This window comes from Megalobrama amblycephala, linkage group LG15 (assembly GCF_018812025.1).
Source record: "Megalobrama amblycephala isolate DHTTF-2021 linkage group LG15, ASM1881202v1, whole genome shotgun sequence".
Lineage (NCBI taxonomy): Eukaryota > Metazoa > Chordata > Actinopteri > Cypriniformes > Xenocyprididae > Megalobrama > Megalobrama amblycephala.
In genome coordinates this window covers 14,576,822-14,603,450 of record NC_063058.1, presented here as the reverse complement: position 1 = coordinate 14,603,450, position 26,629 = coordinate 14,576,822, and the positions used below count along the sequence as shown (strand labels likewise).

Here is a 26,629-nt window from a genome sequence, read left to right as displayed (position 1 = left end):
ATGGACAACTTACGTTTTGTCCTAAAATAACATCTCCTGCATCACCAAAAGTATTTCTCTCATCACTTATAACGGAAAATGTGCATTTTCACACATACAGCAAATTTGGTCCAGTATAGGAACAAATAACCATTTAACCAAAGCTAACCCAAAAAACACTGCATCCAAGTGCAGCCACCTTAAACTGAAACACAATGTCGCATTTTACAGCAAAATCAGATTTTTTCAGTCTGCAAACTGATGAGGCACTAAAATCTCTTCGGGAAGGGGATTTTTAAAGATACCTTGACGGTACAACAAAGAGACGCAATAGCCAACCGGCCATACTTAGTACAACAGCAACAAACCGTTTTAAATAATTATGACAATGGACATATTTTTCTTGAAAAATTCGCAACTACCAAGCTAATTGCCAAAATACAAGGAGAATGAAATAAAATAGGCGGTCCAGTGTTAAGTACTTCACGTATAAATGTGGCTATCTGTTTGACAGATGCAGAAAAAAGGTGCTAAATATTAAAAAATGTACTTGAAAGAAATAAGTCAAAAGCATCTCATCTTTTGTGCTTCATAAAATCATAATTAGGCATAAAAATATACAGCCAGATTAGGAGTGTGATGTACTGTATGTTCACTGAGGTAAGCAGAAAGGCTATCGGTATTCTGATTCTGAATTTATGAATACTGTATGTCAGTGCCTTCCATAATAATAATAATAAAAACAACAATTGGATACATCCAATTAGAGGACCATGACCCGAAAAAAATGGAGATTCCTTGAAATTCTTATTAGCACTTAAAAAAAAAAATACACAAAGCTATCAAAAATAAATCTGTCGGAGTATAAAGTCATTTCAAGTTAATCTCAAAAAATTATACATTTCTACACCGGCAGAAAAGGCACAGCAAACTGGTCAAATCTGCTGTAGAAAAGGAAATGATTGTAGATATAATAGAACATATTGTAATCCAAGAAGGAAATTTGTCAATCAGGTGGGAATGATGGTTCTGGTTGCTGAGAGAGACAATAGCGCCTCCCCACAAGCATTTTCGGTACGCACTTTTCCTCATGTACATTTTAAAACAAAAGCTGAAAACACGATACAAGAAGCTTACGATCATACTACTGCAGGCCCTAAAATAAAGGGATGACCAAACCAAACCACTGACGGTGGTTATATGACACATATCTCCAATGGTTTAAAAAATATATATAAAATCCTGATTGAAAACTTGGAACTGAAACATAAAGACTGAAATGTATACAGTATAATACATTTGATTGAGGAAGGACTGACAAAATCTACATCTCAAATGAAATGCTCCAGTGACCTCTGATGTTGTCTTGTTTCGCATGTGGTAATTAATATAGATTTCGCCTGTGGCAGCAGGATATGACTTTTTTCTGGCTCACGCAAAGAGAGGTGAGGCAGTCGAGGAATACAGTAAGGGAGACTGAGGTGGATAAGAGGAGACTTTGTGCGCGGAAGAGGCATCTGTCGATCCGTATGGTCTTCAGGACTCCTGAGGAACCACTTCCATCAGTTTCTGGAATGTCGCTGTGGTAGTGACTGGACAGAAAAAATAAACATATATTATATATATATATATAAATAACAACCACGGTGACGTAAAAGTGCATTACCAACGCCGACAGATGAAAGGATTCAATGGAATCAGTTCAATGGAATCAGTTCAATGGAAACAATTCAATGGAAAGGATTCCGGAAGAGAATACAATGCTGAATAAAGTCGTAGTTTTTGTTATTTTTGGACCAAAATGTATTTTTGATGCTTCAACAAATTCTAACTAACCCACTGATGTCACATGGACTACTTTGATGATGTTTTTATTACCTTTCTGGACATGGACAGTCTACCGTACATACATTTTCAATGGAGGGACAGAAAGCTCTCGGACTAAATCTAAAATATCTTAAACTGTGTTCCGAAGATGAACGGAGGTCTTACGGGTTTGGAACGACATGAGGGTGAGTCATTAATGACATAATTTTCATTTTTGGGTGAACTAACACTTTAAGCAGCACAACTGTTTTAACATTGATAATAACAAGAATTGTTTCTTGAGCAGCAAATCAGCATATTAAAATGATTTCTGAAGGATCATGTTATTTTAAAATCTAGTAATATTTCACAATTTAATTTTTTTTTTTCTGGATTTTTAAAGTCTCCCTGTAGTCAAAATCACCAAAATGACATATTTAAATGTTTTTTTTTTCCCTGTGAAAATAATTTCTTCATTCCTCAATATTTCTTGAATGGAACTCTACACCCTTGCTTCATTCAGCATATGCGGATCCATGAATATGCAAATTAGCCCCGCCTCCACTCAATCACTTGAGCTCAGAATACCTGATCCACTCGGTCAACTTTACCGTAGTAAGTGTTGCACAATGGCAAGTGGAAATACACGTTTAACTCAGACTCAATCTATAAACCACGAGCAAGACAAAACTTGTGCAAATTCATAAGTCAATACTATTGCTGAGCATTTTTTCCTTAAAACAGCAGTGAACCAAAGACAGCTTGAAAAACGCGGTTTGAACTCACTGGTGTTTCTGATGTCACAAACCACCTTGTAACCAATCACATCAATGAGTGGATCTCTGAGCTGGTGTGAGCGGAGGTGGGGCTAATTTGCATATTCATAGAACCGCATATACTAAATGAGGTGTAGAGTTACATTCAAGCTATTTTAAGGCATGAAGAAATTTTTTTTAAGGAAATTTTTTTTTTAAAAATATGTAATTTTGGTGATCAAAGATAAGTTTAAAGGTGCCATCGAATGGAAAATTGAATTTACCTCGGCATAGTTGAATAACAAGAGTTCAGTACATGGAAATGACATACAGTGAGTCTCAAACTCCATTGTTTCCTCCTTCTTATATAAATCTTATTTGTTTAAAAGACCTCCGAAGAACAGGCGAATCTCAACATAACACAGACTGTTATGTAACAGTCGGGATCATTAATATGTACGACCCCAATATTTGCATATGCCAGCCCATGTTCAAGCCATTAGACAAGGGCAGGACGTCTGGATGTGCACAGCTGAATCATCAGACTAGGTAAGCAAGCAAGAACAACAGCGAAAAATGGCAGATGGAGCAATAATAACTGACATGATCCATGATAACATGATATTTTTAGTGATTTGTAATTTGACTTTCTAAATGTTTCGTTAGCATGTTGCTAATGTACTGTTAAATGTGGTTAAAGTTACCATCGGTTATTACTGTATTCAAATGTAAACATCCAAATAAATACCATACTTACGTGATTAGACAGTGTAAAGATCCATTTTGAGGGTTATATTAGCTGTGTGAACTTTGTTTATGCTGTTCAAGGCAAGCACGAGCGTGAGGAATTAAAGGGGCCGCAGCATGAATCGGTGCATAGTTAATGATGCCCCAAAATAGGCAGTTAAAAAAATTAATTAAAAAAAATCTATGGGGTATTTTGAGCTGAAACTTCACAGACACATTCAGGGGACACCTTAGACTTATATTACATCTTGTAAAAAAAAAGTTCGATGGCACCTTTAAGGGATAAAATTATTGACTACAGGGGGACTTTAAAACATTAAAAACACAACACAGACATAAATAACACCACATGGTGTCTTTAATCAAATAAACGCAGCCTTGGTGAGCATAAGAGACTAATTTTTAAAACATTAAAAAATCTTACAGAATCTTACAAAATCTCACTGATTTAAAATAACATGTAATTAATTGCATCATTTATTAACTTTAATTGAATTTATTTTACATTTTATTTTTAATAGAATTCATTAGTGCACATTTTTGTGTTTTTTTTAAAAATACCATGTGGGTAGAGTTGACAAAAGTACCGACTTCGGTGCCAAACGTACTGAAATTTTAAAAATGTGATGCTTTGTTGGGCGGATTCATAAACACCTCTGATTGGTCACTGTGTTCACACGCTCAACAGATATGTCTGTGATTGGCTACAATTATCAACGTACGGCAGCGTTTGAAAGCACATGGAAGTGTTTGAATTTGAAAGCGGGAGCGTTTGAAAGCAGGTGTCTATCAGTCGACTGGTCCGTGAAAGACGCCTGCTTTCAAACGCTCCTGTGTGTATCTGTGTAAGCGCTCAGTGAAGAGCGTCATTGATGTCTATTTACAACGTTTTTGAAGCATTGATCATTGTAGCCAATCACAGACATATCTGATGAGTGCGTGAACACAATGGCCAATCAGAGGTGTTTATGAATCTGCTCAACAGCGCTCAAAGCGTCACATTTTTCAAACTTCAGTATTGACTAGGTACCACAGTCTGTATTTTTGACAACTCTACATGTGGGACCTAAAAAATAACAATATAACGGTCCACTTTTAACAATCCAATCTCATTGAATAAAAACAAGCCACATCAAGCCCTATTTCCGACCAAATATTCTTTTAATTTTTTTAAATCTGTCAAATTATGGAGGTTAATGTGTCTTAAAAAGCAGTGTAGGCACAAGTTTGATTTTAACATTAACTTTGTCAGATGTAAGAATGGCACTCAAAGTCAGTTAAAAACAAAGTTTTTAGCCTTCAATACCTGAATAGTGTTTCAGATGTCAAGAATGCAGTTTAAACTGTCTAGAACCATCTTTTATCTCATTGTCATGAAGCACACAAGAGGAAAGATACTCACAGAGGATCTGCAAGAGCCATTTGGGCTTGGTCTGCCACCAAACGCCGAATAAGTACACAGGAACTCCTGTGGCGATGATTCCGAATCCTATAGCGCACTCCACAGGAGTTTTCCAGATGGACACCACGATGAGGAACAGGCAGGCCAATACGAAGGAAATGGGCAGCAGAATATTGACCTAATGGACAGAGAGAGATGGGAAAGCTTTGAAAATATGATCAAAAGTCCATTTAAACTTCTGTCGGAAAGTATAAAGTATGTTTATTAAAGAACATTTATTTCTCATATGCACTGCAGAAGTGTAGAGCTTAATGTTGCTCTTTTCTCTGACAATCACCATTCTTCTCTGGCTGCTCATTCTGGTAGGACATCCTGATCTTTGATGTTTGGGTTGTGTTCTGTTTTCTCTTTTTGTATACAATGTAACTTCACAGAGCTCCAAGAATGGTTCAAAGCAACTCTTTTTATAGCCTTCTCCTGTCTTTTTTTTCTCCTTACAACTTCATCACAAAGTTCACCAGAGTTAGTTCTTGCTCTTTGTGATAGCCGGACTGATCTGGTTTTGAAGAATGGTTCACTTACTTTAGCTTGTTGACAGATGGCCTGACAGACTCCTCAAGCTCTCTCTGATAAAGACTAGCTCATTTCTAACGTCATTACAAGTAACTTCCACATGGACGTGAAACTTGGTTTAGTATCCAATGCTCTGATTAAATGGAGAGGGGTTTTGAAGACATTTTATTAAGAGGACCAGACGTTTAGCTGCTCTTTTTAGCAGGTTTAAACTTTTTTTTTTAATTATGGTTCAATTATTTTTTGCAATACCGACAACATACAGCATTTACTTTTATACAATACACAAGGATCTAGTTTTTATTATTATATTTTTTTTTGTGTACTGAGTTTATATTAGGAGATATATTCATAAAATAGATCTACTTTTTAATATTAGGAATTAAATATTTATTTTTTATGTATTATCTATTTACTCAGAACTTTAAAATAATCATATATAAGTACGTTTTTTTTCTATTTTTGTAACTTACTCGTTTAGTAAGTTTTTCGAATCTTTTGTTTCGAATCAGTGGTTCGGAGAGCGTACCAAACTGCCAAACGCCCCCCAGTGGTGAACCATTGAAATTTCGAAACACTTATCAAGTAACGAAGCCTCCTTTACTGAAATCACGTGACTTTTACACTCCAAACCACTGATTCGAAACAAAAGATTTGTAAAGCTTCGAATCTTCATGAAGCAGTGTTTTAAAATCGCCCATCACTAGATATTGTTGAATAAAGTCGTTACTTTGTTTTTTTGGCGAACAAGAAGTATTCTCGTCGCTTCATAACATTACGGTTGAACCACTGTAGTCACATGAACTGTTTTAAATATATCTTTAGTAGCTTTCTGGGCATCTAAGAGTGTTAATTATCTTGCTGTCAATGCAGGCCTCACTGAGCCATCGGATTTCATCAAAAATATTGGGTGTGGAACGACATGAAGGTGAGTAATTAATGACAGAATTTTCATTTTTAGGTGAACTAACACTTTATGGATTCCTACCATCTATAAAGTTTGACACTTCAATAGTTAAAACCATCAATGAAATCAGGAAAGAGTCTAAAGACAACATTACAGGCAATAAAGTACCAACAGACAATGTATTGTCCCTAATGAGACCTAGAATGGAAAAAGATTATGAGCAATAATCAAATGGCCTCTTTCAGTCCAGTGCCTCCAAACCTCCTTTGATGAACATCCCTCTGTGTCTGGCAGATGAGTGGAGGCCACTGAGTGCAGTGATGAGAAGAAGCGAGAGACAGAATGTGGATGAATGAGAGAGGAGCACAAAAGGGCCTGTGTGTTACCGTTCTCTTGCTGGCTATGTCCGGTTTCAGACAGAAACACATATATTATGGCAGGTCACTTCTCATGGATTTGAAAGTATGACCTCGTTCACCCTCACACAATCCATCTGTGTTCGCTAACAGATGTTCAGCCAATCAAAGGTTGTTTTCTGCTAACTAGCTCTACAGCCTGGCTCACCTTAATTGGTCGTTCCAACTCCGGTTTCTTGTAGCGTAACCACATCATGCCAAGGATCGCCATGGCAATGCAAAGCCAATTAAAGAAGCTGAAGAAGTTGATGACAGAGAATATATCATTGGAGAAAGCGTAGAGAAGAGTCATGATACACTGTGGGGGGAAAAGGAAAAAAAGGCGGTTTAGACTTTCCGTTTTGCCAATATTTAAACATTTCTTTAATTGTTAATTGACCTTACAGTGAAATAGAGTCAAATTTGTTCTGATTTGTGAATCAGTACAAACAATTCACTGAAAAGAACTCGCTCAACAGATTGATTCACTTAAAACTTAGAACTGGTTTCAAAAGAATCAACTTGTAAGAATGATTCACTCAAATGATTCACTTAAAAATTAAACTGATTCTCAAAATAACTAGGTGTGTTCGACTTGAAGCGGAGCTGCTCAGACCGATTGGTTTATGACATCAAAGTACAGCGTATCGCTCTTGCGATAAATGATTTGCTTAAAAATTGGTTAAAATGATTCATCGAAAAGAACTGATTCAAAATATATATTTGCTCAACATTTGGAACTGGATAAACCAATTCATTAAGAAGAACTGACTCAAAAGAATGATTTGCTCAAATACTGTTATACTGTTAAATACTCAGGTACTGTTTAAACCAATTCATTGAAAAAAAAAAAAAAAGTACTTAAAAGACTGATTTGCCTAAAAATTGGAACCGGTTAAAATGATTTATTGAAAAGAACCAAGTCAAAAGAATGATTCACTCAAAAATGAGAACTGATTCATCGAAAAGAACTGACTCAAAGGAATCATTAACTCACAAATTAAAAATAGCTAAAATGATACAGTGAAAAAAAAAAAAAGATTCACTCAGAAACTGGACATCACATAACTTGAAACTCATAGTGAGATAATGTGGTTGGTTGTTGTGGACACCTACAGTAAATATAAGTGAAGGCAGAGGGGTCAGCAGGTCAGGGTGGATCATCGACAACAAACTGGGAAGATGACCTTCTCGGGAGCCCACAAAGAACAGCCTGAAGGGAAAGAGAAAGATACACAAGAGAAACCGTATTGCCCATTAGGTCTGATACTAACCAGCATTATAAACAGATCTATTTCAAGATAACCTGAGCGTTTGCAGTGGAAAAGCCTGCAGGGTGACTTTAGTACAACACTAACCAGACAGAGTAATTAAATCAACAACTTAAAGCAAAGTGATCTGATTAATGTGACCTCTTCCGTGTGTGTGCATTACCTAGATGAGGTAAACAGAGAGCCATTCACAGAGCCAAAGCAGGACAGGCCTACAAACACAGGGATTATCCAAGCCATTGGCCCCAGGTGGTAGTTTCCAAAGTCCTGAAAACAACAACAACATTATTATGTAACTTTAATAAACATTAATAAAAAGGAAACTAGTAACTGAGTTAATAAAGGAAATCGAGCTAAATATGGAATAGAATGTGTGTCTATGTGGCGACACTCACCACAGCAACAGCCTCAGATGAGAGCATTTGCTCCGGACTGAGTGTGGTGAAGTAGGCCAGGTTGGTCAGCACATAGACAACGGTGACAATGGGAAGCGAGATGATGATGGCCCGAGGGAGATTTCTGCAACACGGCAGCACATACATCATAACATAACCCACCCCTCTCAAAAAAACTTTAATTTTAAAAAATGTAACTAAACAATGTGCATCTAATTTAGTAGAAATTACCTATTAACAGTCTGACATGATTCATTTAATTTATTTACTTTATTAGATACGCCTTTTTAACTGCTTGTTAATGCAAATATCTAATTAGCCAATCACATGGCAGCAACTCAATGCATTTAGGCATGTAGACTTGGGTTGCGTCTCAATCAGGTCCCTAGTTCAGTAATCAGGGCAATGATCAGGAGTCTGCCATTTTAAGGGCTGTCTCAATCGCAAAATCCTTCCGTTCGCTCCTGTTGCCGGAAATACAGCCATCAATGCCCCAATGTGCAGTGAGCCAGGGTCCCTATCAGTGCCCGAATTCATGTAGGGAGCTAGGGAGCTGATTGAGATGCACCCATGATCGAGACAATCTGCTGAAGTTCAAACTGAGCATCAGAATGGGGAGGTAATGTGATTTAAGTGACTTTGAACGTGACGTGATTGTTTGTGCCAGACGGGCTGTTCTGAGTATTTCAGAAACTGCTGATCTACTGGGATTTTGACACACAACCATCTTGGTCTGAAACAGAGAAAATATCCAATGAGTGGCAGTTCTGTGGGCCAAAATGCCTTGTTGATGCCAGAGGTCAAAGGAGAATGGCCAGACTGGTTCGAGATGATAAAAAGGCAACAGTAACTCAAATAGCCACTTGTTACAATAGAGTTCTGCAGAAGAGCATCTCTGAACGTACAACTAGGGTTGGGCCGATAGACGATACCATAATCCATCGCCAATGGCTGACAGACAACATGATGTTGAGCCGACATCAATGAACAAAATTTAAACAGTAAAGATTTTATTGTGCATAAACGCCAAATGAGTTATAGGCTACTAGATGTTTTACATGAATTAAACCACTGATATTCAAATGGCAGACTGCGGTCCGCATCCAGACCCCAGACCACGAGACGGAACGGTAGCACCATTTTACTGTTTCTAGTTGAAGTGAGTAGCTGTGCGGATCAAATCACATAGATCACATAGAAGTAATTTTAAACATATTTTTCAAAAGTTATATTATTTTTTTAGGGGTAAAATATTTTTAATGAGGAAAAAATGTATTATTTATTTATTTTAAAAAAATTAATGAGGAAAAAAGGACTCTTTTCACTTACTTGTATGGCTCAATCATCTCCTCTGTGACAAAATTCAAATAATTCCTGATAATAAAAAAAAGAAAAAGTAAATGAGAACATTTAAAAACATACTGTCCTACAAATTCAACTGTTGAAAGCCAAAATGAAGGCTAGGAAAAGTATAATAACTATAACTATAATAATATGAAAGAAGATGCAGATAAATTATAGAATGACTGACAGATAGTTTTGATTTCTAATAAAGGGGAAGTGTGACATTTTGTAAATATTATAATACATCTTGCTGTGCCAGCTGAACATGTAGAGTGAAGTATAAGCAAAGACGATAGAATAACACAAGACATGTCACTTGTATTATTATGAATGGGAGAAAGTGCAACGAGCAATATGGCGGAATAAGTCCCGCCTTCTAAATAAGAGCCAATCACTGATTGGTAAAGTCATTGCGTTACTGCAGCGGCCGTTAGAAGCTCCGGTTTCTATAGAAACAGTCAGACACGCGCCTCAGAAATGAGGCGTGCATTTAGCTGGATCCAGCCTGAAAAATACAGTTTTTTGTCATGATTCGAGCATTTAGAAACAAAATTTATGAGATAGTTGTTGTCAGATTTCATTGGTGATTACAAATATGAAATTTAATCGAAAGCTTGGCAAACAGCTTTAGGTAATTTGATGTTTCCCCATTCAAAGACATAGGAGCTGCACTTGAATGCCTGAGAGGCGTTTCAAAGATGGCCGCCGAGTGAAATGACTTGTCTTAAAGGGACTTTGGTATAAGTCAATCATTCAGCTGATTTCCATGTAAAGTGCAAATAACTGTGGAGTTATCAAAACAGTTATGTTGTTATATGGAATGGGATTTTGGGCCAATGGGATTTCACAGTGGACGGGTCTACTCTACTCAGAAGGTATTTTGATGATGCTATGTTGTTGTAGTCATGGATGTTTAGGACAAAAAAAAATGAGATTTACATGGAAAGATATCTTGGATCACATGGTGTAGCATTACATTTTACAAGTGATTACCCTTGTTAAAAGGTCAAAGTCTAATACTTCCTGCTTTCCCCCAAATTTAGAGAAGTTCTGTGGTCTTACCATCCTCCATAAGCAAACAGCCCACTGTAAAGAGCCAATCCGATGTTGCCAAAGTCTGATTTGCTTCCTTTGAACGAATTTTCAGGCAGGAGATCAGCAGTGTCACCTGCAACAGAAACAAACAGTGTGAAACATGAGATTACAATGCTGTTGCAAACTATCAGGAACATTATGTAACACAAACAACCCATACAAGTCATAATATCTGGGGAGTACTCTACAATTCCCACAATATGTCCCATGAGAAGAACAAACAAGCTTGCATGGAAAAGTTTCAAGGTGGAAGACTGTTTCCTGCTATCATATTACAATGAATTTTTAAAATCATCACGCTGACATTCTCAAGGCTGGCTGTGGGCAGCAGGTCGGCGCATGAGTTACAAGGTCGCTGATGTCACAACTGAAACGCAAGAGAGATGGGAAAACAAGAACTGGAGAGAAAACAGAGGGTTTGCGCATTCTTGAACACCCAAAGCCTGTGAATTTCCTACTGGATCAACAGATGAACATAGTGTTGTTTCAGGCTGAGGCCCGCTCTCTATCTGTCCCATGAGAAAGCCGGGGGAGATCAAGCCTCTAAGTACATCCATCTCTCAGATGCCTGCGGGTCGTACAACGACGAGGGCTTCCCTAAAAGTAGACGCTGTATGGGTTCAATTTATGGTTAGGAAACTCTGCCCCAACAAGAACTGTAGTTTAGCAACAAACATGGACAGAGGTCCGAAAAGAACTAGTTTAACAGGTTGGAAGAAATGGATATGCAGAGCAAAAGAATCTGAGACTAAATCATAAAAAAAATGGCTTGCAGCTTGAGTCCTCTAGAAATAATTTCTGTGAATACTGCTACACAAGGAGACTATCTTGTACTTTCCTTTGGGAATGTGTGGTTATTGTTCAATCATTCCTGTGCAGCTCTTTAACACAAAAGCATCAACTGATTTAATGTCCTAATTTGCATATTTTCAAGGTTTAACGACTTTAAGGGCCAGAAAGTAAAATACAAATCTAAAAATGGACAATGAATAGAACATTTCTCTTTGTTTCCCCATAGTTAAATGTACAAGTACAAGTGTTGTCCTATGGCAATGAATTGTGAGAGTAATTTTGTGAACATGTTTGCTGTGTAAGAATGATTGCAGCCCAAGGCGAGCTCATGTGAACCAATGTGATCGATGGAGGCCAACGCCGCCAGGTCACATGACTTGGCAGGCGAGGTAGGTGTGTGTGACTGTAGGCCTGAGGCAATCAGGCGCAGAACGGGTTTGAAAGCCTGTATAAACTCTTTGTAAAAACTTGAGTATTACGGGCTCAGACCTGAGCTTCAGAGAACTACGCCAGCCCAGAGGAGCCCAATCTCTGTCTGAGAGAAACGCTTTGACAGCAGATCTCAGCTTACATAGCCTAGATCCAGTCTGAAGACTTCCTAAAAACAACTGGCAAACTCAAACACACACTTTACTAACAGACAACAGCTCAGTGTGTGAAGCTGAGTAAGTTTAGTGAGTAGAGCGTAAGCATCAGTTGTGTAACCGTTGTCACATCAATGTGGACAGCTTAATGGACAAAGAGAGTTATTTGAGAGATAGTGAGGAAAACTAGGGCATCCGGACAACCGGACATTTCCAATCACATACTGGAAAAGTGTATTGTCATATTCTAGTATCAAACAAAACAATGTTAATATTAAAGGGTTAGTTCACCCAAAAATGACATTTCTGTCATTAATTACTCACCCTCATGTCATTCATCTTCAGAACACAAATTAAGATATTTTTGATAAAATCCAATGGCTCAGTGAGGCCTCCATTGACAGCATGTTAATTTAGACTTTTAGGTGTCCAAAAAGCTACTAAAGACATTTTTAAAACAGTTCATGTGACTACAGTGGTTTAACCTTAATGTTATGAAGTGATGTGAATACTTTTTGTGTGCCAAAAAAACAAAATAATGACTTTATTCAACAATATCTAGTGATGGCCGATTTCAAAACGCTGCTTCGGAGCGTGTATCAAACTGCCAAAGTCACGTGATTTCAGTAAATGAGGCTTCGTTACGTCATAAGTGTTTCAAAACGTTTCAAAATTTCAATGGTTCATGTGACTTTGGCAGTTTGATACACGCTCCGAACCACTGATTTGAAACAAAATATTCGCAAAGCTTCGAAGCTTCCAGATATTTTTAAATTGTCTTTCTAAATGTTTCGTTAGCATGTTGCTAATGTACTGTTAAATGTGGTTAAAGTTACCATCGTTTCTTACTGTATTCACGGAGACAAGAGCCGTCGCTATTTTAATTTTTAAACACTTGCAGTCTGTATAATTCATAAACACAACTTCATTCTTTATAAATCTCTCCAACAGTGTAGCATTAGCCGTTAGCCACGGAGCACAGCCTCAAACTCATTCAGAATCAAATGTAAACATCCAAATAAATACAATACTTACGCGATTAGACATGCTGCATGACGAACACTTTCTAAAGATCCATTTTGAGGGTTATATTAGTGGTGTGAACTTTGTTTATGCAATGATAGAGTCGAGAGCTCTGGGGGGGCGGAGAGCGTGAGCAATTAAAGGGGCAGCAGCCCTGAATCGGCGCATTTCTAATGATGCTCCAAAATACGTAGTTAAAAAAATTAATTAAAAAAATCTATGGGGTATTTTGAGCTGAAACTTCACAGACACATTCAGGGGACACCATAGACTTATATTACATCTTGTAAAAAAACGTTCGATGGCACCTTTAAAATATATTCATATAGAATTTTTCACAATATTACTGTTTCCACTACATTTTTGATATAATAAATGCAGCCTTGGTGAGAAAAAGAGACTTCAACAAAAAACAATATTGTCCCCAAACAACCAGCCATTTAATATCACAAAATAAAGTACATATAGGTTGAGGTTCATCACCCTGAAGTGACTTCATTCATTCATTTTGTATCATTTACTTCCTTTAAAACTACAAATAGGAGGTTAAAAAAAAAAAACCGTTTTAAAATCGAAATACAGGAAGTGTTACACAACTTCAGAAGTGGTGCCGTAGTCATGCTGGTTTTGTATTGTATTTCCATTATGACTTATTTGCATCAAATATTTACTCTGCCAAAAAACCGTTTGCCTGCTTTTAGCGCGAGTCACGGTGCTTGTGTCCGGCTTGCATCATTTCCTGTTCCCTCCTTTTTACCCATCATCACTTCTCAGCTCTCAACTTTAATTATCAATACAGCAGCAAAAATACCAAAACTTAAAACTTACCACCAATAATTATGTTAATAAGCGGATGGAGTCTGTGGAGTGAGGCGAAGTCCTACTGTCCTAGTGTGGGCGGAGCTCCAGTCCCAGCAGAGTTCACGATAGCCTAAAAACCACGAGGTGTCCTGTTGCACGCTACGTTTTAGCTACGGCTGGGTGGGTTGGAGTGATAACACAAATGTATTAAGAACTAGCGCTTTTCTCAAAATAAACACAAGCACTAAGATACACAATGAGACCTTTTCTGGACTTTTAAGTGAGATAAGTCTATCAAGCAGTCAAACAGAAGCCACTTTGTGCGCAGAAACTGACACAGACAGAGGAAATGTCACACAGGAAGACGCTGTGAATTAAACAGCTCTTTCAACAGCAAGACTTCATAAATAAATTAAACAGAACACTTGTCTAGTCATTTTAGCCATACACAAATCTGAGAACATTTCCCCCAACATATGTTATAAAATATTACCCTCTAAGGACAGGAAGGGTGTGTCTATCTGTAGATCAAATTCACAGTCATCATTCTGTGGCCTTGCTCTTCTCACAATTACTTTGCATTTGCTTATCTAGCTTTCACACAAATACGCCCAACAGCTAGCCAGCTGCCTAGTCAATTTGGACAATCATCTAATGCATTTTAACGAAAACTGAAAGCCATACATGACTGATTTGAAACACTTTACATAGGCATCCAGCTCACATGGGGAGAATCAACTCACTTCACAACTGATTTAAATATGACATAATATACTATAAACTCTGCATTTTACGTTTTACATTTCTCTTTTTATGACAGAATGCACCGAAGCTCACTCAAAACCTACCCTTTCATCTAAAACCCTCTCAAAATCTACCATTACACCTAAAAACCCATTTAATCTGGAACCTTACATACTGAAACCCACATAAAACCTACCGAAACCTACTTAAAATCTACCACTACGCCTACACTCTAAAAAATGCTGGGTTAAAAACAACCCAAGTTGGGTTGAAAATGGACAAACCCAGCAATTGGGTTGTTTTAACCCAGCGGTAGGGTTAAATGTTTGCCCAACCTGCTGGGTAGTTTTATTTAACTCAACTATTGTTTAAAAATTACTGTATTGCTTAATTAAAATTAACCCAAAGTATGTTGGAAATGAACATTTATTAATGTTCAATGAATAATTATTAAACAATAAACATTTATTAAATTGCTTATTAATAAATTTATATTAATAAACTATTAAACTATTAAATTTATATTAATAAAATATTCAAGCTTATTAATAAACATTCACCTTTTGTCTATTATTGTTGCCTCTAATTGCATCTGGTTTTTAATTTCCCAACTATTTTGGGTTCATTTTAAGCTAGCCATATAGCAATTTTTAAACAATAGTTGGTTTAAATAAAACTACCCAGCAGGTTGGGCTAACATTTAACCCAATCGCTGGGTTTGTCCATTTTCAACCCAACTTGGGTTGTTTTTAACCCAGCATTTTTAGAGTGTAAAAAAACCCTTTTAATCTGGAATCTACATACTGAAACCCACCTAAAACCTACTGAAGCCCGCTTAAAACCTACCCTTACACCTAAAAACCCATTCAATCGGGAACCTACATTCAGCAAATCGAGTTTCTGGGGTGGAACGGGGATGAGGAGTCACAAGGTGATGTATTGGGTATGGGCGTGGCTTCTGACATCACACTTGAATGTCCACCGCAGGATGCTGAGAGTCCTATTTGTCTTATGTTGCTATGCTAAATAAGCGATTCTCATTAGACCCTAACTGAATATCAAAATCTAAACATGAAAATACTATTTCCAATTTTCCATTAAAATTTTCAAACACATTTTAATGTATATTTTTTGGTATTGAATGAAATATAAGTATATTTACAATCAACATTTCACTTGCCTCATCAGCCATCTTGGATTTTCTTTTTCACAAAGTTCATCGCAATGCATTCTGGGATGTTAATATTTTTCAGTACTGAATGAAATACAAGTATAATTTTAATAGACATTTCTCTCACCTGCTTTTTTCAATGAACAAAAATATTACACATCACAACTGTTGATAAAACATTGATTATAATAAATGTTTCTAGGGCACCAAATCAGCATGTTAGAATGATTTCTGAAGGATCATGTGACACTGAAGACTCCAGATTTACTCCAGAGTACTCGGACTAGGGCATGACTCGAGTACTTGGACATGACAATCGATGATACATCATGAAAACGATGATCGCAGTCACTTTAAAAAATATATATTTATTTTTTCTGATTGGTTATTGTGGCATTTTGGGCAGAACCGTCCAAAATCCCACAATAACCAATCAGAAAAAAGAAACAGTCTGATTGGTTAGCGTTAGACATCATGCTGTCCAGACTGGCCCTGCCCCTGAATACACATTTTAAAAAATCAAAAGCAGTGTTTTGAAATCGGCCATCACTATATAAGTCGTTATTTTGTTTTTTTTGGCGTGCCAAAAATATTCTCGTCACTTTATATTATTAATATTGAACCACTGTACTCACATGAACTGATTTAAATATGTTTTTAGTACATTTATGACTCTTGAGAGAGGAAATGTCATTGCTGGCTATGGAGGCCTCACCGAGCCATCGGATTTCAACAAAAATATCTTAATTTGTGTTCCAAAAATGAAAGAAGGTCTTACGGGTGGGGAACGGCATGAGGGTGAATAATAAATGACATTATTTTCATTTTTGGGTGAACTAACCCTTTAACGCAACCAGCTGCAGGAGATTTTTGAGTTTTCTCAACTTGTTGTAAACTGAACTACAAGTTGAGTTGGAGGTTGCATTAAACTTAAGTTTTCTCAATCTAAATTTTTTACAGTGTACTTGAGTACTCATTTTTGTGACCTATCAGTACTTGAAATGAAAAAAATAGCAAAAATGCCCATCCCTATCATACATGTTGCAACCTCAGCTAGTAAAAGGCTAGTTCTGAGGCTTAACCGCTCAAAGAAACCCACACCCAAAGGCAAGGCTAAAATCTGGCATTCTTGGCGAAATTAGGGTGAGGCAGGCCAATCAAAAGAGACATGCCCTACAGTTCTGGCTCCCATATTGCAGGTTTCAGTAATCAACAAGCAGCACAGTGTCTCCTTCTCATTTTTCTTTCATTTAATAACCATCTTGCGGTCTGTCACTACATGTCCACTTGCTGTGGGCAGTGAGAGTAGATGAAGGGGAGATAAAAGATCTAGTAAATCTAATAATCCATTCAAATTAACCTGTCCAGTCTCGCTGACTCACAACTGAGTGAGCGAGATACCAGCTTCAGGTCTTTGTTTGTGCAGCAGACACGGGCATGTACCAAGAGAACGGGCCTTTATTAATCTGCATCTCAGACTGTGAAATCCTCTTGTTGTTTTCTGAATTTGTGAGCTTATACCAGTAAGCTAATGAGAAACCGAACCAAAAGAAAAAATGTTATACAAAGGAACAATGCACCCAAAAACGCATCTGCTAAATGTATAAAAGTAAATGTATAAATGTAAATTCCAGTTTGTGACTGTGACCATTTAAACAGAAACTACTGTAGTTCATTCATGTCAAAGCTGGCGGTAAGGTCTGCCAGCTAGTACTACAAATCTTTAAACTGCTCTTTCTTTTTGTTTGCTCACTATTTCTCTAGACTATTGCTGTCAGTGCTTTAGTGTCTCAGTGGCAAACAATCAGAGCTGCTGTTCTGGCTGCACATTCAGCTGGTCTACAATTCTTTGCCAAACCGGCTGGTTCACAACTATATAACTACAACTGTATGCTGCCTTTACGTAGCTTGAATATGAGTCACATGTGAGTCAAGATTACTGAACCAAGACTGCCGATAAACTTTATTTTTATTTTCGACTGTATACATTCTTTTCAAGAAATAACCTGTAAATTGACTATAAAAATCTAAATTATATATAAATATAAATATAATATAAAATGTAAATAAAAACAGAAGTATAGTAAAATTAAATGAAACGAAAAAGTAAATAAAATTGTAAATAAAATATGATAATTAAATAAAAGAAAATGTAATAAAATTGATAAAAATTGTTTTGTAAAAATGACAAAAAATTGCTTGTTTGTGATTAAATGTTGGTTTTTAATTATTAATATATTTTTTATAAAAAATATAAATATTAGATAAATAATAGTTTCATCATATTTTAGTAAAAGAGTTTAATGGCCCAGCAATATAATACTAAATCTGTGTAAAATTTGAGATTATAAAATGAGATTATTTACTTGTCTTCCAAATTATGATATTTTGTATGATTTTAATTATGAAATTATTTTTAATATTGTGTGATTTTAATTGTTGGATACAGCCAAGAACCTCTAAAGTAGGATATTTGATGTGTTTAAAACTAAATTCTATGTTTGCTAATAGTTTATCTATTAATTGCTTTAAAAAATTAATGGGACACCAATTTGTACCCTATTCATGGAAAATGTCTTTTCTTTTTTTTTTTTTGCACAAGGCTGATGTTGAACAGAACGTTGTCTCAAACTTTGTCTAGCTTATCTTGCGAACACTTTTCACCCAGCTAAGCAAAGCGACACTGTAATGAAAACTGTTGGAACAGTACATTGTATCCATAGCAAATCTAAACAAAGTCCATGCAAACCTTTATTCATAATAGAAAACATAATACTTTCCCTCTGCTAGTATTTACAAACATGCACTATTCATATGGGTTCTTGTGGTCACCATGTGACATGGTCCAATTTATAATTTTTTTTATTTATTTTAGAGAAACACCATCATTATCCAAAATAGCAGCTATTTGCCTGCTTTCCATTCCATTCTTCAGCACTTGTTTCGTTATCCGACTGATTGCTGGAGTACATTTAGGTGTGTTTGTGTGTGTTACCCACCTTTGCCAATCTGCACAAAACCAATAATGATGATGAGGCCCAGGGCAAGTAGCTTAGCAGCGGCAAAGGCATCTTGGACCCTTGTGGCGGCCTTCACGCTGTAGCAGTTGATAGCAGTCAACAACACTATGGGGAGAGAAGGAGGGAGAAAAGGCATATATTTTTAGTCTTTCACAACAGAGGCTCAGAGGAAGTTAACCTAAATACTTGGTAAACTAATTAGGGTAGAATTTGTCAGCCACGCTTGAACTCAGGAGGCGCCGCCCACAAAGCGCTGTTTACATTTCAGGTACACGTGGCAGCATGCTCTCTAGCGTGCTACTTTTTCTAATGAAATAGCATGGCTGCCAAATTTGGTCTTGTTAGAGTTAAATGGGAAATCAGACATCAAATAAACTGGGGTAAAAGAACTATCTGTCCAATCTTGAAAATGTCAGACTCAGCACCACATGTAAGGTTCAAATTATTGGAAATATAATATACTAGAGGACACATTAATCCACCTAATGGATTCTAATTATATTACAGGGTGGATCTGCAGATGATTACCTGAATCATATTCAAATGTCTCGCCCTACTTATTACATCCACTTACTTCAAATTTTTTGTTTGGTTAATTCTGGTTTAATGCGATTAACATAATGCCTATCGACTGGATGACTATGTGACAAAATTTTGAAGACTGATTTGGTGCGTCAAAATGGCATACCGTCTGAATTTTGAATTTGAACTTACTTTGTGACTGTTAAAAAAGTATGTTCTATATATTTCTATATGAATGTAACCCGGACGTACTAAATCCACCATGTTGTCATTATCATATGACCTACCAGCGTCAGTTGTGTCGCTTCACCTCCATCGATAAATTAACTCTTTAGCCTCATAGAGACAGAGTGCATTTAGGCCACGCCCACACTAGGGGAGAAAACAATCCATTGACTTTGTATTGCGTGAAGCTGCCTAAGTTTTTAGAAGCTACCGAACCATAAAAGCCAGCCTTTAAGGAGACAAAAGTGGATACAGGCAATAAGACGTGAAGCATCAGCAGGAAGAATGGGTAAATTGTGGGATCTTGACACTTAGTATGCCTCAGTAAACCTATGTGTGCAGTAAACATTTTGTCACTGGTAAGTCCAATATCCAAATGTCAGTTTTATATATTATATTTCCTGTCGCCGATTACGTTTCCCCCCGGTGGGCTTAGTTCTCAGAGTAATATGACACATTGCGCTCAGTCTCAATTGCCTGTATCCACTTTTGTGTCCTTAAACGCTCATTTTTTTTGGGATGACAGCTTCTAAAAACATAGTTCTGGGTTTTTAGCTTGTTTGCTGTACACTTTGTCACATAGCAGCTTTTAGACATTGTTCTGTTTTTGTTATAAGTCAGAAATGACAAGGAGGCAGCTTCAAGCAATACAAAGTCAATGGAGAAGGTTGGATTGTTTTCCTCCCCGGTGGGCGTGGTTTTCAGATTATGACGCGTGTCGCTCTGTCTCTATGGGATAGAAAAGTGTCCATCGCCGGAAGTAGTAAGTCATCCGGGGACTTTTCGCTTACTGTTTTTCGAAGACTGTGTATTTGGACACACTACTCTGTTGGCGTACTGTTTTTCACATGCTATATAGTAGGGAAGTATTTGATTTCGGACACACTGATTGGCTTTGTTGGGGCTGATAGCCTTGTGGGTAAAGATTTGAGGAAACAAATCTAATTGCGTAATTTGTGTAGGGCTACATGAATTAACTAAATAAAATAATATTGAAATTATTTTGTCATATTGTTTTGATCAATAAATAAATATACTAGAGTCATAATAGCCATAACTGTATGAATATAGGTGGCATGGTGGCTCAATGGGTAGCAGCACTGTTGCCTCACAGCAAGAAGGTCCTCAGTTTGAGTCCTGGATGAACCATGAGTCTTTTCTGTTTCGGTGCTTCCCTGCCTACGGCTTGGATGTGGTTTGAAAAACAGATGGATGTATGAATATAAAATGAGCAGGTATATGTGCCACAGCCGTCCTGAAACATGAAAGTCCACTAACTAAATACTGGTAAACAGATTTTGAAGGAATAATAAAAATCATGAGCTCCTACCATCTCAGCCTTCAGACCCTGTCTCCAAGCTCCCTATTAAATGTGATTAACTAATGAATACTTCAAAGCTGCATTAGCTGTAAATCGGTCTAGGCACCAAACAGAGGCGAAACCCAGCGGCCTTTGTGTGCCCCTAAAGTACAAAAGGGGGTCTGTATCGGGTAGGACAGTAGAGCATGGGTTCCCTCATGCAATAACACACTCTGTCAGGCATTGCAGTTCTTGTTCTTAACAAAGTAAGGATCATGAGACAGGTTCCTCCCTGAACTCCCTCATGGCAAGAGCATGGTCCCGCTCAGGGGGCCTCTCCCATGGATACGCAGCATAGTTTAATGCCAATAACCAATCCTGGAGTCCCTTTTTCAATCATAACCTCAAAACACATGAGAAATTGGGTCAGGGGAACAATGGCCAGCTGCTACGCCAACAGACCCAAATACTGTCTATGAGGAACCAGACCATAAAACTGAGCACTTGTGCTGAACATTCAGTGTTTGCGTCAAATGTGTAAATCCCATAACTTGTCGTTGCTCAGCTTAAGCCTATGGTCATAGTCGTCTTTACCTCCCTTTCTGTCTTGTCATGTGGGTTCTTATGGACGGATTAGAAAAGCCACTAGCAGGGCGAGATTACAGCGGATAGTGGGTGCTGTGTTCATTCACTCCCTCACAATCACCAAGAATACACATTCCTGTACCCCAATCAAGCAGATCTGGCCAAAATGAGAAAAGAGTAGAGAGAGAGAGAAAGAAAAAGAAATATGGGTTTTAATTTGTTGGCCAATTGGTAATTAGGGCTTGGGCTAATTCTGCTAATCCTGACTGGTTTAAACCTGCGGGAGGGCTTCATTACTCACATGGGTGCCATGGTAAATCACACCCTCATCATATTGCCATATGAGCATGAATGTCAAAGATCTGTGACTGTAGCAGGTCTGCGTTCATTAACTCTTATTGGTGTTTTACTCACAATTTACAGCACACTATAATATGGGAATACAATTAGTAGCCTGATCATTTACAATGAAAAATCTTAGTTTAGACAGGTTATGTTGTTGCATATAGGTCTACAGATATAGTTAAGTGGAGTTTCTGAAAAATAAAAAAGTGGAATGAGTTTATGTAGGATATTTTACATTAGTTAATAATATCTAATGAACAACTGCTCTGCATTTTTTCATGCTAAAAGAAATCTAATGTGCATTGTCTCAAAATATATTCGTAATCAAAATATAATTAATATTAAAGCGTCGCTAAATTGGTATAATTAATATGCAGCGAATTTGCATAAAGCCCGCCAATATGATGTAGAAGCGCGTGCCACTTCTTCACTAGATGATGAAATTCTCCTGCACCTTTTCAACATCCTCCTATAGGCTACACACGACGTTTCAGTTTTAAAACATGGCGTTTCTGTCTCTAATGACACATTTTCTGTCACACACGTAGTTAAAATTGTTTATATTTATAATCTGGCCGAATTTTGAGAAATATTTTGACGGTGAGTAGAGTACACGAGGAGACTTGAACGCTGAGAAGATGAAGCACGCGCGTGGCGCGCATGATGACAGCTGAGGTAAATTCTACCGTCAGAAACGTTAAACTGAGGAGATTCACGATAAAAGCTGACTAAAGCCCTCAGTGATTTTGTTTGTATTTGAAATAATGGGGTAAAACGAACTTTCATGTGACCTAACGAGGTAGGTAACGTTAACAGGTTACTTACGGATGCACAGGCAGGCGACCAGCTTGGCTCCTGACTCGGGGACAGGGCAGAAGGGAAAGATGGGCTTCAGGAGGTAGGTAGCGAAAACATAGGCGACAATATACTGCGAGGACGGCCTTATGATGAGAAGCTCGATCCAGAGTTTCAGAAACGCAGGTAGGGAGCCATAAACTTCAAGGATGTAAGCGTAGTCACCCCCTGATTTGGTGATGGTGGTCCCCAGTTCGGCATAGCACAGCGCTCCTATAGTGGAGAAGACGCCACATACTGCCCACACGACCAGCGACAACCCGACTGAACCAGCTTCTTTCACCACTCCGGTTGGAGTTACGAAGATGCCAGAGCCAATAATGGTGCCTACAATAATGGCCACGCCGTTCACGAGAGTTATAGTTCTTTTCAGCTCGACTGTCTCTTCTCCATCCGCAGCGCTAATATCTGCGGTTGGGCTTTCAGGCGTGCCGTCTCCTGGTCGGCTCATGTTGCCATTCCCACCTCTGAGCATCTTCTCCGTCACCTGCTTGTCGTCTTCATCCCGGTCCGCGGATGTATTTGAACTCCGTTTCTTCAACCCTGACATTGCTTCCTTTTGTCAAACAAAGCCAGACGCTTTGTTTTGCTTTTATTATGTATAAAAATGACCCTTTCAGCTCCTTCAGTCTGGGCTCGCTGATGAACGGTGATACCGTGGATTCCGATCCTGCTCAGAGAAACGTGGTTTCTGAAGTGTGTCAAGTCAGTGTTGTAGACGCAAAAAAAGCATCTCCTGATTCGGCCTGCCTCTTTCCTCCTCCTAAATCGCGTCATTGAGTCCAGTATTAATGGTGAATCTATCGCCCTCTAGTGTATCATTTCCTTAAAGGTTTAGCTCACCCAAAAATGAAAATTCTGTTCACTTTCAAATGAAAATTACCCCACCCTCACCCTCAAGCCATCCTATGACTTTCTTCTTTCTGAGAAGCAGAGATATATTAATAAATATCCTACGCATCCAAGCTTTATAATGGCAGTGAGCGATATCAACGAGGATAAGCTGAAGAAAGTGCCTCCATCCACATCCATCCATCATAAACGTGTATTCCACATGGCTCCAGGAGGTTAATAAAGGCCTTCTGAAGCAAAGTGATGCATTTGTAAAAAACAATATCCATATTTAACAAGTTATGAAGTAAAATAACTAGCTACTGCCAGACCACCTTCCATATTCAACTTAGGAAGAAAACGCAATGCCTCTCGCAGTTCAAAAAGCTTACGCTACGTCCTACGCCTTCCCTATTCAACTTACGGAAAAAGCTTAACTGACGCGACGGCAGTTCCGTTTTTTCCGTAACTTGAATACGGAAGGCGGTCTGGCGGAAGTTGGATATTTTACTTCATAACTTGTTAAATATGGATTTTTTTTTTTTTTACACAAACACATCGATTCGCTTCAGAAGGCCTTTATTAACCCCCCAGAGTACACGTTTATGATGGATGGATATGGGTGGAGGCACTTTCTTCAGCTTCATACTCATTGGTATTGCTCACTGCTATTATAAAGCTCGGATGCATCAGGATATTTATTAATATTTCTCCGATTGTGTTCATCAGAAAGAAGAAAGTAATATACACCTACACTCTAAAAAAATGCTGGGTTAAATATGGACAAACCCAGGGATTGGGTTGTTTTCACCCAGCCATTTTTTTCAGCCAATTTTGGATTTATTTTTTTAGCCAGCAATATAGTAATATAGTAAAAGGCATGTTTTTGCTCACCCCCAAATGTGGCAAATTTGTTACATCTTGTGAAAGAGTGCATAATAGGTGCCCTTTAACCCAAACTGCTGGGTTTGTCCATATTTAACCCAACTTGGGTTGTTTTTAACCCAGCATTTTTAGAGTGTAGGATGGTTTGAGGGTAAGTAAAGCTTTGGGTAATTTTCATTTGAAAATTTATTATTTTCAAATAATTTAATTATTTACCCTCATGTCGTTCCACACCTGTAAGACCTTTGTTCATCTTCGGAACACAAATTAAGATATTTTTGATGAAATCCGAGAGGTATATGACTTGTCCATAGACATCAAAAATATCTTAATTTGTGTTCCGAAGATGAACAAAGGTCTTACAGGTGTGGAGCAACATGAGAGTGAGTAATTGACAGAATTTTCATTTTTGGGTGAACTAACCCTTTAAAGAAATTCCTTTTACTGAGCAGTCCAGCAGGTTAAAAAAGCTATAGGCTTATATGCTTGATTAGGGCCTTTCATAATTTTTCAATTCCATTGAACCCCCTATGTATCCCTTGAGATTTTAAGTCATGTCATAAAATTTAAATAAATATAATAATTGAATTAGGGCTACATGTTTATGACAATCAATATGGTCATTTATTTCTCTTTATATTACAAATATTATTAATTTCGAATAGTATGAAAAACTATACTTTTTCAATGCTATAGAAAGCAAGGAATGCTATTAGAATATTCTAAGAGATCATAAAATGATCATCCATCATAAAAATACCATCCATCATAAAAATAATCCAAACGGCTCTAGGAGGTTAATAAAGACCTTTGATGTGAAGCGATGCATTTTTGTAACAAAAATATCCATATTTATAACTTTATAGATTATAATCACTAGCTTCTGGTAATGTCCATCCGTGCGTTTACAAGAGAGTCAAATTCTGGCGTACATAGTCAAGAGGAATATTTTGGTTGATGTTTTTAATTTTACACTTTTTAATACACATTTATTTAATTTGGTATAAGCCTTTTAGCACAGTCTTACAACCCCCCTGCAGTTCCACTATGAACTACTAGGCATTTGTGAACAACTGGTTGGAAAACCCTGCTCTAGAGAGGTTTTCCCTGTAGCATAATTAGTCTTCAGTTTTTTTCAGTCAAGTTTTTCTATTTAATATATTCAGACTATAATCCATGGCTAGACGTGAATTGCCATTACTTGCTGTTTCAGGTCCAGCCCTTAAATTCTTTAGACTCAAACTCCTTTGATCATAATGTCTGAAGATACATATGAAAAAATAACAAAAGTTGTCCCTGCTAATTTCCTGTTTTCAGGTAAAGGCCCCCAAAACATCATGTCACATTCCCCATGGGCTTTAAAGATATTGGTTCTCAAATTAATCAAAACAACTTAAATTTCATCCACAAGCTTGTGTGTTTCAAAGAGAATGACTTACATGTCACATGCCTACAAGGTATCAATCTCAGAAGACCTGGAGAGTATTATCTGCAGGGGGGAAGTGTGTTGTACTAATACTTTTGAACTTCATGACCTAGGTTTGTATTTAATTTAAAGGTTATTCATCAAGGCATGCTTTAGAAAAAATGTGTTGCTGCCACCTGCATTCTCTTTGTATGTGTGCTCTCATTTATGCAATCTTATTTATGGTGTATGTTTTCTCAGCTTAAAGATAAATGAGACAGCAGGTGACTTTTTATTTTATAAGTTATGTGGTTGCTGCTGTGTTGTGCCCTGATATTTAAGAGTTCAGTTTTCTTTCTCAACGGGAGAGTGGGGCGTGGGCGTCTCCGTTCCCTGGCATCACAAAGACTGGTTATCATTAAAAGTAGAAAACAATCAGCTCTTCTGCAAGTGAAACTTCAGAGGGCCTGTCAGGTTTTAGCCAAGAATTAATGTACATATATTTCATTTGTAACTCTAACAATTTGAGGAGGTTCGCATACACGGGGATCAGTAGTATTATCTGAACACACAATTGATTGATTTGAAATATTTATTAAAAAAATTCAAGTCAATCATCAGTAAGTTGATGAACTCTTATGTTTGATCTAAAGAGGAAAACAGCTGGATTGGAGTTCTGAGAAACATCTTTAAGCCATAGGTTCCTGTTTATAGAAAGCAAATAGGACTGAATGGTTTTCTTTTTGTCTAAAAATAAGCTGCAAAAACATTGAAGAACAAAACCATAGTAGAGGAAGGAGCCTCATATTAGAAGCTTTCATCTGTGACTTCTATTCAATTAGCGATGCCTGATCATCAGACAGATGCAGCTA

The 26,629-nt window shown here is 37.4% G+C and overlaps 1 protein-coding gene across 1 annotated transcript; it reads right to left on the bottom strand.

Annotated features, from left to right (window-relative positions):
- Nucleotides 1-387: 387 nt before the first annotated feature.
- Nucleotides 388-23,399, bottom strand: slc7a5 (solute carrier family 7 member 5). The gene is made up of 10 exons (XM_048158781.1): nt 22,607-23,399; nt 18,784-18,909; nt 10,637-10,742; nt 9,560-9,604; nt 8,231-8,354; nt 7,999-8,102; nt 7,681-7,777; nt 6,734-6,883; nt 4,690-4,867; nt 388-1,571 (listed from the first exon to the last, which is right to left on the bottom strand). Exons 1-10 carry the CDS (start codon nt 23,184-23,186, stop codon nt 1,516-1,518), a joined length of 1,566 nt encoding a protein of 521 aa, XP_048014738.1. The 5' UTR covers nt 23,187-23,399; the 3' UTR covers nt 388-1,515.
- Between the last annotated feature and the right edge of the window lie 3,230 nt (nt 23,400-26,629).